Raw genomic sequence first — 17,508 nt, 5'->3', positions numbered from 1 at the left:
TTCCGAGTCCTACGCAATAACGGATCCACTTTTATTTTGGACATTGGAGGCAGGGAACAGGTTTTCACGGCGGACCGCCTCAAACCAGCCCATTTGGATCTGCAACAGCCTGTCGAGGTTGCCACGCCGCGACGCAGAGGCCACCCCCCTAAGCGGCAGCGGGCACAGCCCACGGACCTTGGGGACTGTATCGCCGGTTCTGGGGGGGGTTGTGTGGCGACTCACCGTCTAGTCGGGCGAACCGGCTCGGCAGTCGGGTCGCGCGGCGTCGGAGCGATGAGGCCCAAGATGGCAGCGGGCCTCGTCTTTCCAAGCGACGGGGAGAACCCGCGCGCCGGAAAGTCCTGATGACGTAGGACTTACGTCATTACCGGTTGTTTTGGGCGGGAACATTCTCCCTTAAAGGGCCCGCGCAAGGCGGGAAAATAAACCAGTTCTGTTTGGCAATCCTCCAAGTAGAGTCTTGTTTTATTCTGCGGTAGCAACCGCTACACTGTCTTATTTTATTTATTCTGGAGACTTCAGTAACCTCTCCTGCACTCTCCTTCTCTTTTGCTTTATCCATACTTTTCCAATCTGTTGAACCCACCGCCCCACTACTTTGTTCCATTGTGCTGCCTTTTCTCCACTATTTCTAGCGCTCAGTCACCCATATCAAAACACTTGCTCTTCACAGGGGTCAACATTCCTCGGTTGCTTGGCAGTACATTCATAGAGTAGAATGATACCAATTATGAAGCCCCACACAATCTCCTACCAGCTCACTTGGAGTAGGTAGATCACTGAGCAAAACTGAACACCGTACATCAGTTCACAAGAGGTGAACAGAACCAGAGCATCACATTGTGGTGGCAGAAAGCATAAGCTGTCGTGAGACCTGGAAACAAGAGTAGTGACGTGCCACCATCTGTTTGATCTAAAATGTAGATTAGCAAAGGGGAAAAATTTAAAACACTTCTCAGAAAAGATAGCCAGAAATCTGCTCTCCTTCCTGCCTTGGTTGCTGGCAGCTTTGCCTGTGATGGGATTAATCTAATCAAGGAATCAGAAATGTCAGCTTTCTTTGAATTCAGTGTTCTGAGGGGAAAATGCTTCTGCTGGTCTCTGATTCAGTTTTGTGAACAACTCTGGGTCACGGAACTTCACACCCTTGGATTGTGGAAACTTGGGATGTTTTTTTCTCCCAAAGTAACTGAAGCCAAATTGAAAATGTTGGAAACAGGACTGATAGTTTAAGCCAAAAACAGAAAATGCTGGAAATACTCAGCAGATCTGGCCATATCTGTGCGAAGAGAAACATAGTCAATGGTTCAGGTCAGAGTTCATCATGTTAAGCAGCTGTGTCAAGAGTTACAGAACCAAAGTTGAAACCGATAAGCCATGGATGATGGAACAGGTTGAAAGGGCTGAAAGGCTTCCTCTTGTTTCTATGATCCAGTTTAAAGGCATGGCAATGATGAGAGCCAAAATCAAATAGTTTGGCCTCAGTGCAGAATTCTGTGGCTCTTATCAGCCAGAAATTCTGTGTAAATGTTGCAGGCTTGGTTCTGGCAGCTGTCAATTATATTCTTAAGTTTTGGCTCAGCTTAACCTACTTTTTTGGGCTGGTACCACATGACTTTCACCTCAGCTGTGACTCAGACAGCATCTCTTACCTAACCTTGGGCGCCGGAGCATCTGTCACTGGAGAGCTTTGCATGTCTTTACTGATTATTGCTTGATCTCACAAAGGCCTCTCACAATGACTCAGGGCCCTGAAGTTTATTGAGAAATCTTTTGAAGATTTGGAAACAGGAATGGAAACCGCACCCTAGGTGATTTTCCAACCTGCCTCTGTCAGCACCAGAATTTACTCCCAAATTCAGAACATTAAACCTGAAGTAAGATCAACATGTTTAGGTCCAATTTACCAAATCATAGGTGCACCGTGACAATTAGGTACAGCAAGTTCCATGATTTTATTGAAAACATTCTTTTTTTTAAAAAAAGAGAACTTCTTAAGTTTAACATACAAGACCTTTTAATTACAAATAAAAACAGAAAAAGTTGCAAACGCTTGCAGGTCAGGTGGCATCAATGCTTTTAGTCACAAAACTGTCCCCTGAACAAACTCACAGGGATTGACCTTTAAACATACATACCAGAACATGAAGCATTGTCACGTTGAATAGGCAGCCCGTGTTAAGTAAAAGTCAATAGTGCAACACCAAATCTATTACCCTGCACCCACCTCCCAACCCAAACAAAACAGCATGTGTATCCCGTACAGTGACGGCCCCCGTGCATGGATTTCAGTCTCTTTAGTTTGGTAACCTGTGTGAGCTGTTTCTGCGCCTCCATACTCTGCCGTGTACAGCTTCACTCACAAAGATCAGCATATAGTGAAGTGCTGAATCTCACAATCCCCTAGTCAATCCCTGAAGTCACCAAATTGTGGGTAGGATTTGCAACCAGACTCATAGAGGTACTGTAGTTGTGTGCATCCCAGATCTGTAAGTTGTGTAGAAGTGGCAGTGAATGTATTGTGTGGCGCTGCTCCTCCATCAGCTTTCATCATCATTTTGTTGGTACCAACCTATTTTCTGAACACCAAACAAAAATAATGCAGTTGAAAATTATTTACATCTTATTTTCCCATTTCTTGCCTTTTTCTGTTTAAACTGTGGCTGAACTATAGCCCATATCTTAACACATCAATGCTTGATGAAATGTAAAAACTGTCATGTATTTCCCCTGCTCATCAATTTTTTTTATTCAGTAGATGTATGGAAGATTAGTGGTTGTTTTGATATCCACTTTGTGCCTCTCTATGCTGCCTACCTCCCTCTGGTGGGTGCCATCTGCTCATACACGGGATTCACATTGGTTTTCTTCACTTTGTTCTGCAAGAAAAAGAGAGACATGTTTACAAAATCATTATTGAAGCACACCCAGTGATCAGTTCAAGGAAAACAATAATTTTCATTAATGTGGCATCTTCAGATGAGGGAAATATCTCACTGATGAGGCAAAGGAAATGGGGGGATGTGTGAAGCACCAGAATTAGAGATCTTGTAAGGTTACAAAGTTGGGGAAGAGCAAGGTCCTGGAGGGATATGAAAACATCATTTTGAATCTTAACTCAAGATGTTACTAGACCAGGAGGCAGTGTGAGCAGAAAGCACAGAAATATTTGGTGAAAGGGACCTGTTGCAAGTGACAGAATTTTGGCTAATATTCACATTTTTGGAGGATGGAAGATGCAAAGGCAGACACAAGGCATTGCAATGATTGAATCTGGAGGCAATGGCAATGTGGAGAGGTTTCCAGAGGATTGGTGCATGAATAAAACTGAGCAGTTTAATGGAGGCAGAAACAGAGGATGATAGAAAAGTTGGCAAGTCACATTATAGCTGTGTAAAACTTTGGTCAGACCACATTTGGAGTATTGTGTGAAGTTCTGGTCGCTGCATTACAGGAAGCATGTGGCGGGTCTGGAGAGGATGCAGAAGAGGTTCTCCAGGATGTCGTCTGGATTAGGGAGTACTTGTCATAAGGAGAGGTTGGACAAACTTGGATTGTTTTTTCTGGAGCGTCGGAGGCTGAGGGGAGACCTGATCAAAGTATATATAATTATGAGAGGCATAAACAGGGTAGATAGCCAGAGTCTTTTTCCCAGGGTGGAAATGTTAAATACTAGAGGACATAGCTTGAAGGTGAGAGGGGGAAAGTTCAAAGGAGATTTACATGGCAAGTTTTATTTACGCAAAGAGTGGTAAGTGTCTGAAATTCACTGTCAGGGAAGGTGGTGGAAGTAGATATGAGAGCAACGTTTAAGAGCCATTTAGACAGGCACATGAGCAGGCAGGGAATGGAGGGATATGGACCATGTGCAGGCAGATGTGCAGTTTAAATCGGCATCATAGTCCAAGGGGCCTGTTCTTCTGCTGTGCTCTGTGATGTTCTAAATCATCACTGAGGCAGATGCTTCTAGTAGGGTCTCAAGATAGAGAGAAGAGACATCCTCTCTCCTCAGTGCATTAACCTTTTAGACTCCACCTTCCCGTCCCCTCTGACTTTCGGCTCCTTTGCCATCTCTATGGATGGGTGGGAATGAGCAGGACAGGAGAGTTTGGGAATGCCCTGGGAGTGGGATTCCTGATCTTCTGCCAGTGGAGGAGCATGGATTTGGAGTAGGAGCTGTATGGCCAATGTTCCCCTCAGTCCTTGCCTTCCACCCTTCAGTGGAGGGAGAAATAATAACTCACAGGTTCCTGAGCCATGGTATCACACAAAAGAGACATGTGGGGGAGAATGGCCGTAGCCAATCACAGTTCTAGGCCTGTGATGTTGAGATCACCTGCACATGCACAGTCTGGTCTAAACTGTTGGCCCAGTGGACAGACAGTGTCCAATATCTCTGTCAAATGGGGCTGAATAAGGTTGGGATCAAAATTCCAAAGGGAAGGGGTGAATTATTGAATCACATTGAACTTGAAACAAGCCAATTCCAGGAGTCTATTTCCACAGAGAATCAAACTCCTAATAACTATAATTAAACCCTCTGACACAAAAATGCAGAAAGCTTTGCAAAGTATTCTAGGAACTGTTGATCCACATGGATTCAGAAGTTTGGAAAAGTGGGACGTACTAGGAATAGAGGCCGGGTGGGCAAGGGTGGAGAATGGAATGTGGTGTTCCGCACTGGATGTAAAGAGTTTCAGGGGATGTTATGGGAACAGTGCACTGAATGAAGGGTTCCAGAGGCTGTCACTGGGAACCTTCTACCCACAGTTCATAGACGGCATCGACCTGAAGCAAATTACAACTTGGTCAGCAGAGAATGCTGAAAATACTCAGCATTGACCCGAAACATTACTTCTATTTCTCTCTTTGCAGTTGCTGCCTAAACTGCTGAGTATCCCGGCATTTTCTGTTCTTGTCTGATGCTCTGATGTGTGGCTTCCTGGGAATTTGGAATTGGTTTATTATTGTCACATGTACCAAGAAACAGTGAGGAACTTTGTTTGCATGCCATCCATACAGATCATTCCATACATAAGTACATTGAGGTAGTAGAAAGACAGAAGAAATAACAGAATGCAGAATATAGTGTTACAGTTACAGAGACAGTGCAGTGCAGGCAGACAATAAGGTGCAAGGGCCATGGCAAGGTACATTCAGAGATCAACAGTTCATCCTCATCGTTTAAGAGGTCTGTTCAAGAGTCTTATAACAGCAGGACAGAAGCTGTCCTTGAGCCTGGTGGTGTGTGTTCTCAAGCTTTTCTATCTTTTCCCCGATGCAAAGGGGGAGAATGACCAGGGTGGAGGTTTTTTTTATTTTGTTTGCTGCTTTCCCAAGGCAGCGGGAAGTGTAGACAGAATTGACAGAGCTGCCTCAGCTCATCTCTGCCTAAGCGAGTGATCACAATAATATTTTCTTTGCTACTTACTTTAGTTATCAGAATGATGATGGAGACCATGCAGACTAGAAGCAGGGGAGTTAGAATTCCCATGACCAGCAAGAATGAAAACTGAGGGCCTGAAATACAATAAAATATCATGGATTGTAAACACACTGGAGATTGTCCATCACCCCAGCTGCGTCAATGGAATCAAGGCAGGAGGATTCTGATCCTTGCTCCATCCTTACAGAAAAGCTCACTCCCTATTAAGGCCCAGAGTTGTCTTCAGAGTGTGCAGCATCCTACTGAATTAACAAAGGTGATTAGGGGATTCATGTAGTAGAGAGGGGAAAACTCTTCCTTCAGGTATAAGAATCCAGAGCAAAGAGAAATAACCTTAGTGTTAGAGCTCAGGAACAAAATCAGGAAACACTTTTCCCAAATGATGGATGGTGTAAATGAGAAACTCTTGTTCATAATTGACCATGGATTCTGGAACAACTACCTTTCATAGACTGAGGTTCATGGATGTTGGAATATGGGCATATGCTAAGTGGAGTTATTATAGAGAGGAACCATGACTTCATTGATTGTCAAGTTAACAAGTCGTATTTATTTTAGTGCTTTCCCTTCCTTCCATCCTGTGAAGATTTTTGAAGTATTTTCACTGTTGTAGGAAATGCAGCAGCTAACTCTTACGAAAGGTGATTTTATCCTGACTAAATAATCTGCTTCGTGATATCGTGAAGAATAAATATAGGCCAGTAAACCAACATAACTCCTTCCTCACTGTCATCCTATGGCACCTTTTTCTCAAACTTCAGTGAAGGACTGGGGCCTCCATTTCTATCTCATCCAAAAGACTGCACCTTCAATTGTGTGTTTTCCCCAATTACACATCCTTGCTAGCCTAAAATTTATGAGTTCAAGTCTCTAGAGTTGGACTTCAGATCACAGCCTGCACCAACGAATCCACCACATTTGGCAGAAATATCTCAAAGAGCTGACTGCTGATCTCTGTAACATTGTACGTGTAATTTAACTCAAAGACCTTTGGGTTCTTGCAATTGGCCAGTGCTTCACAGGAAAATTTAGAATTTGGAATAAAAATACTCAGGATAATCAAGCTTAAATGAAGGGTTGTGTCCGATTATCTCAAGAGGAGAGCCCAAGCGATAGCCTATGTTGTTGTTTGGAACTTCCTATAATGTGAATTGACTAAGTAAGGCAAAGTTATTAATGTTTCTGGAAATCATTCTTTGAAGAGAAGCTAAAATGAAGGGTTAAACATTCATTTGGTTCAATTGAATTAATATTTCTCAACAAATTCACTTTTAAAAGCCTGACCCTCCACTTCTTGCGACTTGAAAACATTGACCTATTGATGAGGGACAGTCATTTCTTAAACTTATTATTGGTAGCTGTGTCCAGAAATGTAAACAGCATCTACTTTAGCACCAACATTCTAGACAGAATGACCACCAGACAGCCAGTGTGGGCAAGGGACAAATATCACACCTGTATGTTAGGAGGGCACTTTCCTTGGGGTGTTGCTGTGGAATATTGTTGGAGCAAAGCGGAACATTGTTCTCTATCTAATTCTGCTGCACTTGCCCTCTGATATTCATGCCAGGTACATTAAATTGAAAGTGTTCCATTGCTCAGCATGTTTGCCTCATGTTTGTTCAGTTCTGGTCACCTCATTACAGGAAGGATGTGGAAGATTTAGAGAGGGTGCAGAGGAGATTTACCAGGATGCTGTCTCGATTAGAAAACATGTCTTATGAGGAAAGGTTGTGCGATCTAGGGTTTTTCTCTTTGGAGCAACAGAGGATGAGAGGCGAATTGATAGAGGTGTTTAAGATTATGACAGGCATAGAGTGGACAGCCAGCACCTTTCTCCCAGGGCGGCAATGGCCTATATCAGAGGACATCCGTTTAAGGTGAGTGGAGGAAAGTTTAGGGGAGATGTCAGAGATAGGTTTTTTTTACACAGAGGATTGTAGGTGCCTGGAACGCATTGCCTGGGTGGTGGTAGAGGCTGATACAATAGGGATATTTATAAGACTCTTAGATAGGTACATAGATGTAAAAAAAATGGAGGGTTATGGGTTGTGTAGGAGGGAAGGGCTAGCTTGGTTGTGGAGTAGGTTTATATAGGTCGACACAACGTTGTGGGCCAGACTGTGCTGTACTGTTCTATGTTGACTAACACACAGATTAACACAAAAACAGTATCAATTAGAAAATGCCCTCACATTTCATGTCTTCTGGTCTGATGTAGATAATTGTCCCATTTCCCACATCGGATTCATAAGGTGGAGGGTACAATTTCTCAATCTTGCAGAAATAATTATCGGTTAGTGAAGAGTTCAGTCCATGTATCATGACAGAGACTTTGTTTGGTATCCGTTCAAATCTACAGTGAAGTAATTCACTCGAGCTGACAATCTGTATGGATGAAGATGTTGTACCAGAGCAAACAGTGGATCTCTCACTCCCTTTCAGAATTGTTAACTTAAGTTCGGCATCATTGTCAGAGTTGTGCACACATTCCAGAGCAGGCCTGCCCATGCTTGAAACTCCCAGGTATCCAGGCTGAGAAACCTTCAGCTCTATAAGGAAAGAAGTAAAGGGAAATTAATCACTCTGATGGGTTTGTTATGTTCTTACAACCTGGTGGTGCAGTGGGAGGTGCTGCTGCCTCACAGCCAGTGACCCAGGTTTGGTGGAGTTTGCATGTTTCCCCGAGTGCTCCGGTTTCCTCCCACATCCCAAAGATGTGCTGGTAGATTAATTGGCTGCTGTAAATGACCTGTTAGAGCAGGTAAGTGGCAAAAGAATCAAAGGGAAGTTGACGGGCATGTGAGAGAGAATAAGTTGCAGGGAAATAAGGAGAGGAAGAATGGGACTGATCTGTTGGGAGCTGGCATGGACTTGATGGGTCGAATGACCTCCTTCTATGCTGTGGTAAGTAAGTAACCCATTATCTGTTTACAACTGATCACACCATTATATAAACCTCTCTGATTTTACACACATATTGCATGTTGTTAATACGCCTCACCTGGTTGGTAATTAGTTTATTATTGTCACATGTACAATACAGTGAAAAACTTTGTTAGCACGCCATCCATACAGATCATTTCATACATCAGTACATCAAAGTGGTAAAAAGAAAAAAAACAGTAACAGAATGCAGAATATAGTGTTACAGATACAGAGACAGTGCAGTGCAGGCAGACAATAAGGTGCAAAGGCCACAACTGGGTAGATTGTGAGATCAAGAGTTCATCTTTATCACACAAGATGTCTGCTCAAGAGTTTAAAACACCGCCTGACCTGCTGAGTTCCTCCAGCACTTTTTGTGTATTTCTCCAGATTCCAGCACCTTCAGAATTTCTTGTGTCTCTAATTTACTCTTATCATTAAAAAAAGTCACCTGGGCAAGGTGTAAGGTAACAGGCTCAACTGAACCTGTTGGGCAGTTTAAGTCCATCTATCAGCTTTAGGAAGTTCAGTGTGTAAGGTGTGGGAGTCACAGGTACTTAGAGAGAAGCCGCCAATGGTTACAGGCCTGGGAACAAAACCAGCGTTACAGGCAGGTGTGTTGTACAATGAGCAAACAAACCACAATGAAATTTTATACATGGGTGCTGTGTTTTCCCTTCATGACAGCACCAGGGAGAGGCAGTGGAGATACTGAAGTTATCACCAGGGCCTGAGATCTTGATTACTGGGGGGAGACAAAGATTTTCTTTGGAACAGAAGAGGCTGAAGACTGATGACGGGCCTAGATGGGAACATCTGGGTCATCCTATTGTCCTTATCTGACAGATCTATAACTGCACCAGGGTGTCGAGGCAGGGCTGGGGCAAAGGAAGAAAAATTGGAGCAGTGACGAAGAAACTTTTTGTCGGCTAAAGAACGGTTGGGGTCTGTAACTCATAGTTCCTGAGTGGCAGAGGCAGAAGCTGCTGTGGGGAGAATAAAATGGGATGAGCGTTAATGGGCTGATGTGTCCTCAGTGTGGTTTCTGTGTTGCATGACTCCATGACTCTATGACTCTAACCACAATTAAAAAGTGTATTTCTGAGCTCTTGAAGCTCAAGGCCAAAAGCAGCAGAAAAGAGCAGAGACCCCACAGCATAATGAAATCAGAGGCCCCCTTCTGGCACCTTCCTTTGGTCCAGTAATGCTGTCTAAGTGCCTGTAGCAGAGCCCTGCACACTCATCAGGCTGGCTGGCAAGAATGCAGCCAGCCAAACATATCAATGATCTTATTCGCTGGACTTATGGCAGCCTCGGTTCCTGATCTCCTGGCAGTGAAGCAGTGACTTGGCATTTGAGCTTCCAAGCGAGTCCAGGACAGCAGAAGGGGGTCACATGTACACCACCGTCAGACTTGGGGAGAAGCTACAAGCACATCAAGAGCAAGACTTGGCTAAAGAGGAGCTTGCGTGTGTTTGAAGTGTTGCTAGCTTAACATCAGACAACAATGACAAATCTGAATCTTAACCACAGCTCATCATTTTATAAATGCCTTTAATCATCACCCACAATAACTCCCTCAGTTAACGAAAATAATTTTAAAAAGCTGCAGATGCGGGAAACCAGAATCAAAGACACAAAATGCTGGAATCAGGCAGCATCTGCGGAAAGAGAAACTGAGCTAAATGTTTTCGATCTGAAGTGTTAACTCTGTTTCTGTTTCCACAGATACTCCACCATGAAAGCGGAGCATTAAGCAAAAGTAGATGGTTTCACACAGAATGGGACCAATGAGAGAGAAACTGAGACACTAACACCTGGTAGGGAGGAACACAGAGAGAACGAGGGGGAGGGTGCAGAGGCGCATTTCATCTGTAATCACGGTCTTAGTGTAGGAAAATGCACCAGGCTTTTTGTACACAGTAATGTCTCAGTGTGATAAGGAACAGATAACCTGGTTTTTCTGCTAACAAACGAGTAGAAAAATGAGGAGAAATCCCCTGCTTAGTGTGAAATAACCTCACGGAATCTTTCACGTCTTGAGAGAGGGAACATGGGCTCAGTTTAACATCACATTGGAAAGGCAGCACCATTAGCAGGACAATGTGGCACCAGATTTGTGTATCCACCTAGATCTGGTGCCCAATTCCCTGGAGTTGCCTTGGAACCTGTGCCTTCCTGAGTCCAGAGTAAGGTTGCTCCCCATGAAGACAATTTAACACTTTCTCACTATCCCCTGACCTCGGGTGGGAGTGGAGAATGTACGAATGTTTGGCAATAGCAGGGTCAGGCTGACGTTTAGTGCTAGCCACTCAACACTCCGGCAGGGGGAGATAGACTTCATGAGAACCCACTGAGCTCACCCACTCATGCTATCAGCCTCCGCAGCCACAGGAAAAAACAACAGCTGCCAGTCAGCAATGCTTAAAGCAAAGAAAGCAGAATTTCGGCAAGCAGGTGTCCAACAAAGTGGTGCAAAGCAAAAACCACAGATCCTGGAATCCTGAAATAAAAAAGAAAATGCTGGGAACATCAGCAGGTCAGACAGCATCAGTGGAAAGAGAAAAAGAGTTAACAATTGAAGAATTGCTCAAGACTCACTGTATACAGAAAGCCCCATCATTTATTTTGTGCTGACAGCATAACCAGGATTGGTTTCTAAACCCAAAGTCAGTGAAATTCTCTGACAGTGCATATCCGCTGACTAATTCAGCAAAAATAAGTTATATTGATCATCTCAGAACATATTGTTTACCCCAGAAACAAGACAGCAACAATTTTACAGATTACAATCATCAGAACTTTTTCTTTCTTTCATGAGTTGGAGCCGGGGGTGGATCAGTGGGCATCTTATTTCATAGAAAACTAAATTACTGTTTTCTGTTGTAAAGCTGGCCTATTCCATAGTCTCTCTCCTTGGATTAGAAGTCGCAGTGCCTCACCTGTTACATCAAAAACTATACTTCATTTTCTGTCTGGTGCCTAAGGTTTTAAATAAGGTATTTTTAGATTATGATCGCAGTTTGTTCCATTTGAAATGGGGTTAAGCAGCAGGATATTGACATTAATACAACAAAACATTTGTAGGGATTTGTTCATATATTCCACATTGACAATCATATTCAGTTCAGTATGGTGTTCGGACTGGTGGAATCTCATCTATCAGCCAAAGATTGGTTAGGGTGGTTGACAATAAGGGGAAAGCTTTCAACTTCAGGAGTATATGCATGGTCGAGAAAATTGGAAAGAGACAAATGCTAATGTAACCCAGATATGAACTAATGCTAATTTAATGCAGACAGGTGTGAACTAGTGCTTTTGATCCAGAGAAGTATGAGCTAATGCTTTTGCAGAGGTGCAGCAGGACGAGGTATGAACAATAAATGGGAGGATATTGAGAAATGTGGACTTTATACTTGTAACTACATGGAAGGAAGTCATTCAACCCAAAGGGTTTAAGCTGGCTCTCTGGCAAGCAATCCCATTGGTACCATAAACCCATTTCTATTTCCCTGTACCTCTGGAACTTATTCTCTATGCAGCCAACATAATAAAAGACCCCTCCCACCCCTGCCATTCTCTCTTCTCCCCTCTTCCATCGGGCAGAAGATACAAAAGCTTGAGAACACGTACCACCAGGCTCAAGGACAGCTTCTGTCCCACTGTTATAAGACTCTTGAACAGACCTCTTGCATGATAAAGATGAACTCTTGATCTCTCAGTCTACCTTGTCATGGCTCTTGCACCTTATTGTCTACCTGCACTGCACTTTCTCTGTAACTGTAACAGTTCATTCTGCATTCTGTTTTTGCTTTTCCTTTTGTACTACCTTGATGTACTGCTGTATGGAATGATTTGTCTGGATGGCATGCAAAACAAAGTTTTTCATTGTATCTCTGTACATGTGACAATAATAAACCAATTACCAATTAGATGCCCATCAACTCTTTATTGATTCCTTTTTCAATTAACTATCCCACAGTGAAATTTACAGTGGCCAATTAATCTACTAGTCAGTCTGGTTTTGGGATGTGGTATTAAACCAGAGCACCTGGAAGAAATCCACAGATTAATGCAGGGAAGGTGCAGACTCTGCACAGACAGCACCGGATGTCAGGACCATATCTGGGACCTTTGTACCTGTGAGGCAGCAGCACCACCTGCTGCACCATTGTGCCACCCTTGGAACATATGTACACTGATCGTTAAGGGTAACAGGAAAATACATGGTTAAAAAAGGCAATACAGGATGCTTTCCTGTATAAGCTAAGGAATTGTATTTGAGAGCTGCAAGGTTATGCTAGAACTGTATGAAATTAGCTTTAGTATTCTGGTCACCACATTGCGGGAATGATGTGATGACACTGGAGAGGATGCCGAAAAGATTCCTAAGTATGTTTCCAGAACTGGAAAATTTAGCTATGAGGAGAGTCAAATAAGGTTTTTAGAATAGATGAGGCTGAGGGATGATTTTCCTGAGCTGCATAAAGTTATGATAGTCCTGGTTAGTATAAAGAGGAAGGACCTCTTTCCCCTAGCAGCGGGATCAAACATCGGAGGACATAAGGCTGAAAGTAATTATTGGAAGAATTAGTGGGGAGATAACAAAAACCCCATTCTCCTTATTTTAGGAGAATATCTTTTACATCTCAGGGTGCAGAACCCAGTACCTGAAAGGGTAGTAGAGGCAGAAACCCTTTTAGACAGCACAGTTAACAATAGCCTAATGGTCTCCTTTTGTGTTATAAATTTTCTTTGATTCCAGACATTTCCCCGTCTTTTGGCTCAATCCCTCCACATCAGCAAAGCTCATTCATGTGAAGAAACTTAGCACTTTCTCATACTTAAGCTCTAACATTCTGATTTCATTCACAAAGTCAAAGTCGAGTTTATTGTCATATGCATAAATACGAGTATGCACAGGTGCAATGAAAAACTTACTTGCAGCAGCATTACAGGCACACAGCATCATATAAGCAGCATTCAAAAGAAAAACAAAAATTACACATAAGTTATACAGAATTTTTACAAGAAAGAACACAATTACAAGAACACAATTAGAACAAGAAAAAACAAAGTCCATTTTAGTGCAAAGGGATCAAAGTGGTCATAGTGTTGCTAAACTGTAGGGATTAGGGTTGTGCTGGTTGGTTCAAGACCAAATGGTTGAAGGGAAGTAGCTGTTCTTGAACCTGGTGGTGTGAGACTTCAGGCTGCCCGATCGTAGCTGTGAGAAGATCCAGGCAATGCCATCCACAATTGGAAAGCATTTCCCCACATCCATCCTACAATCCACAGTTCTGGGTGATAAATTTCTGGATGAAACTAAGGGATTCTGTCCACCCAAGTGTAAAAACCCCTGGGGATCCATATTCATCCCACAATCAACAACTAAAAAGGATTATCTGGTCACATACTGGTGTTTGTGGCATTTAAAGAAAGATTAATACATAGGAATGTGGATATCGCCGGAAATGCTGGCATTTATAGTCCATTCCTACCTGCCCCTGAACTGCAGAGGCACATATGTGGGTCTGGAGTCACACATAAACCAGACTGGGTAGGGGTGGCAGATTTCCTTCACTGAAGGGCAGAAGTGAAGCTGATGGTTTTTTTCTAACAATTTGGTACTTTGGTGCTTACCACAATGTCCATGCTGCCTGTTGTACACTCATCCCATTTACTTGCACTAGGTCCGTAGCCTTCTAAGCCTTTGCGATTCAAGTACTTGTCTACATGAGATTATCTGCCTCCACCGCGTTTTCAGGCATCACATTCCAGACTCCAACCACCCTCTGTGGGGAAAGGAATTCTCCTCAGATCCCCACTAAACCTAGCTCTCACCTTAAACCTATGCCCTCTTAGATACAACCAGCACTTTTACTATCTGCCCTATCCATCTCCCTCATAATTTTATATACCTCTACTTTTTCACTCCTCAACCTCCTCAGCTCCAGGGAAAACAACTCCAGCCTATCCAGTCACTCCTTGTAACCACACTGCTCCAAGTCCAGGCATTAATTACCTGAATATTCCCCAAATGCTGTAGCTGAATTTGAACTTATGCCACTGTGTCAATGGTCCAGAACGCTGCTTGTCAGCCCAGTAAGTTACTCTGTCACCCTCCTGATCTGGCAGTGCACAAGTGTAAGTGTTAGGGAAGCCCTTTGACAGATGGCCGCACCACTTAAAGAAACCCAAGTCCTCTTTTGTTTTAGTCGCATCAGGTTTCCAGTCTTCTTCATGGAAAGCCAGAAAACAAAAACTGCAGCGGCTGGAACTCTGAAATAAAAACAAAAAATGCTGGAAACACTCAGCGGGTCAGGCAGCATCTGTGGAGAGAGTAACAGAGTCAACGTGCCAGGTTAACGCTCTGTTCCTCCTTCCACAAATACTGAGGATCTGCTGTGTTTCCAGCATTTGCTCTTTGTTTTTATTTCTGACTCGGTGTATCTGTCTTTCTGTCTTTATCCAAAGCAAAGGCACAACCTGCTCTCCCGAAGTCTGACCAGTCCCCGTATCGAGGCAGGACAGACTGATGAGTGGACATTAGACAAAGGCATTTTGGAATAGGGCTACCAATGTGTCCAGGGGAATATTCAGGCTATTCTTACCACTCGCCCTCCCAGCCGTGAGCATCCAAAGGAAAGCCACGAATAGATAGCGGAGCCGTTCCATTAGTCTGAAGATGTGGGTCCCGTCCGCCGTTCGCTTCAAATGGCGCTGAATGTAGTCGAGTCTATGATTTAGTAAGGTGATGCGTAAAAAGGAAATTGATTGCGCGAGTTTCGGAAATTTCAGCCCTCAAAGGAAGTATTGATTCTGAGGCTCTCATTTCCCGTTCGAACCCATGCACCCCATCACTCACATGTTGCGTTACGTCAAGCGGTTACACTGCGGGGAGACTTCTCCTCCGCTGAACCGGACCCCAACTAAGGAGACACTCCTCCATTCACGGCCCGCTGCCGGAAAGATGCAATCCAAGACTACAGTGATTGGCAATGGCAGAGAGAATGTGATGGAAAACACCTGAGAGAGAGAGAAAGAGAGAGAGAGAGAGATGGAAAATCAACAGAGTGAAAGAGAATGTGCTGGACAGTAGCAAAGAAAGACAAACTAACAAAATAGTAGAGAGAATGCTGTTTTATAATAGAGAAACATAATAGGTTATTAGAGATAGAGAGAGGTAGACAATAGGAGAGGGTATGTAACAGACGCTACAGATGGAAAGAAAGGATGTGGAAAATAAGACTAGAAAGAGATCTTGGCAGAGAATAGAGAGCATTGAATGTGGTAGACATTGGCAGGGAGAGGGAGAGTAAACATTCACGGAAAGAGAATGTCATAGAAAACGTCATGAGAGAGAAAGACAGCAAAGCAAGAGAGAGAGAGAGAGAGAGGGGGGGTGGGGTAGCAAAAAGGCAATAGTGGAGGAACAGAGAATCGCATAGATATTGCCTATTGCCATCACACAGCAAGGGAACAGGCCCTCAGTCAAAACTCCAGGGAAACAGATTTAAAGTAATTGTCAAGAGTAGAGGGGAGATGTAGAAAAGTATCTTCACCCAAATGGTGGTGGGGGTCTAGAGCTCACTACAGGAAGGGATAGTGAAGGCAGAAACTTTCACCGCATTTAAGCAATGCCTGCAGGTGTACTTGAAGAGCCACTGGGATCTGAACCTGGAGCCATAAAGTGGGATTAGGCTCTTTTGATCTGGACAGACATAATTAGATGAGTACCCTCTGTCTGTGTCATTAGTTTTCCATGATGTCTATTTGGGAAGATATGGTCTGAGCTCAACATTCCAAGGACAGCAGTTTCAACTCTATAGCACATATTCAGTGCAAAAGTGTCAACTTAAACTTTCAAGCTTATGTTTCAGGGAACGAGACTGCCATTTTGCAATCCTCTCTGGCTTTAGCCATAGTGCTGAAGGTATAAAAGGTTGTTAAAGTGGTAATATTACTTAAAAACAAGATAAAGCTGGCTAGGTAACCACAAGAACATAAGAAAAAGGAGTTGGCCATCTGGCTTGTCAAGCCTGCTCTGCCATTCAACAAGATCATGTGGACTCAGGTCCACCTACTTGCCTTTTCCCCTTAACTCTTAATTCCCAAACTATGCAAAAATCTATCTAACTGTGTCTTAAATATATTTAATGAGGTAGCCTCTACTGCTTCCCTGGCCAGAGAATTCCACAGATTCACTACTCTCTGGGAAAAGCCAGTTTCTCCTCATCTCCATCCTAAATCTATTCCCCCAAATCTTGAGGTTATGTCCCCTCGTACTAGTCTCACCCATCAGTGGAAACAACCTTCCTGCCTCTATCTTATCTATCCCTTTCGTAATTTTATGTTTCTATAAGATCCCCTCTCATTCTTCTGAATTCCAGTGAGTATAGTCCCAGGTGACTCAACCTCTCCTCATAGGCTAACCCTCTCATCTCCAGAATCAACCTGGTGAACCTTCTCTGCACTGCCTCCAAAGCCAGTATACCCTTCCTTAAGTAAGGAGACCAGAACTGCATCCAGTGATCCAGGTGCAGCCTCATCAGTACCCTGTACAGTTGCAGCATAACCTCCCTGCTCTTAAATTCAATCCCTCCAACAATGAAGGCCAACATTCCATTTGACTTCTTGATAACCTGTTGCACCTGCCAACCAACCTTTTGCGATTCATGCATAAGCACTCCCATGTCCCTCTGCACAACAGCATGCTGCAATCTTTCACCATTTAAATAATAATCTGATCTTCTATTTTTCCTTCCAAAGTGGGTGACCTCACATTTACCAACATTGTACTCCATCTGCCAGACCATTGCCCACTCACTTAACCTATCTACATCTCTCTGCAGGTTCTCTGCATCCTCTGCACAATTTAGTGTCATCCACAAACTTACAGTAGATATGCTACACTTGGTCCCCTCTTCCAAAGCATTAATGTATATCGTGAACAGTTGCGGGTCCTGCACTGACCACTGCAGCACCCCGCTCACCACTGATTGCCGACCAGAGAAACACCCATTTATCCGAACTCTCTGCCTTCTATTGATTAATCAATCCTCCATCCATGCTAATAGTTTACTCCTAACTCCAAGCATCCTTATCTTATGGACAAGTCTTTTATGCAG

General features: G+C 43.5%; 1 protein-coding gene across 1 annotated transcript; it reads right to left on the bottom strand.

Annotated features, from left to right (window-relative positions):
• Positions 1-1,962: 1,962 nt before the first annotated feature.
• LOC127575094 (cytotoxic T-lymphocyte protein 4-like) lies at positions 1,963-15,198 on the bottom strand. The gene is made up of 5 exons (XM_052024748.1): positions 14,992-15,198; positions 7,645-8,001; positions 5,435-5,523; positions 2,821-2,882; positions 1,963-2,582 (listed from the first exon to the last, which is right to left on the bottom strand). Exons 1-5 carry the CDS (start codon positions 15,053-15,055, stop codon positions 2,576-2,578), a joined length of 579 nt encoding a protein of 192 aa, XP_051880708.1. The 5' UTR covers positions 15,056-15,198; the 3' UTR covers positions 1,963-2,575.
• Between the last annotated feature and the right edge of the window lie 2,310 nt (positions 15,199-17,508).

The sequence above is a fragment of the Pristis pectinata genome, chromosome 1 (assembly GCF_009764475.1).
Source record: "Pristis pectinata isolate sPriPec2 chromosome 1, sPriPec2.1.pri, whole genome shotgun sequence".
Taxonomy (NCBI): domain Eukaryota; kingdom Metazoa; phylum Chordata; class Chondrichthyes; order Rhinopristiformes; family Pristidae; genus Pristis; species Pristis pectinata.
This window is presented reverse-complemented; position numbering and strand designations above follow the sequence as displayed.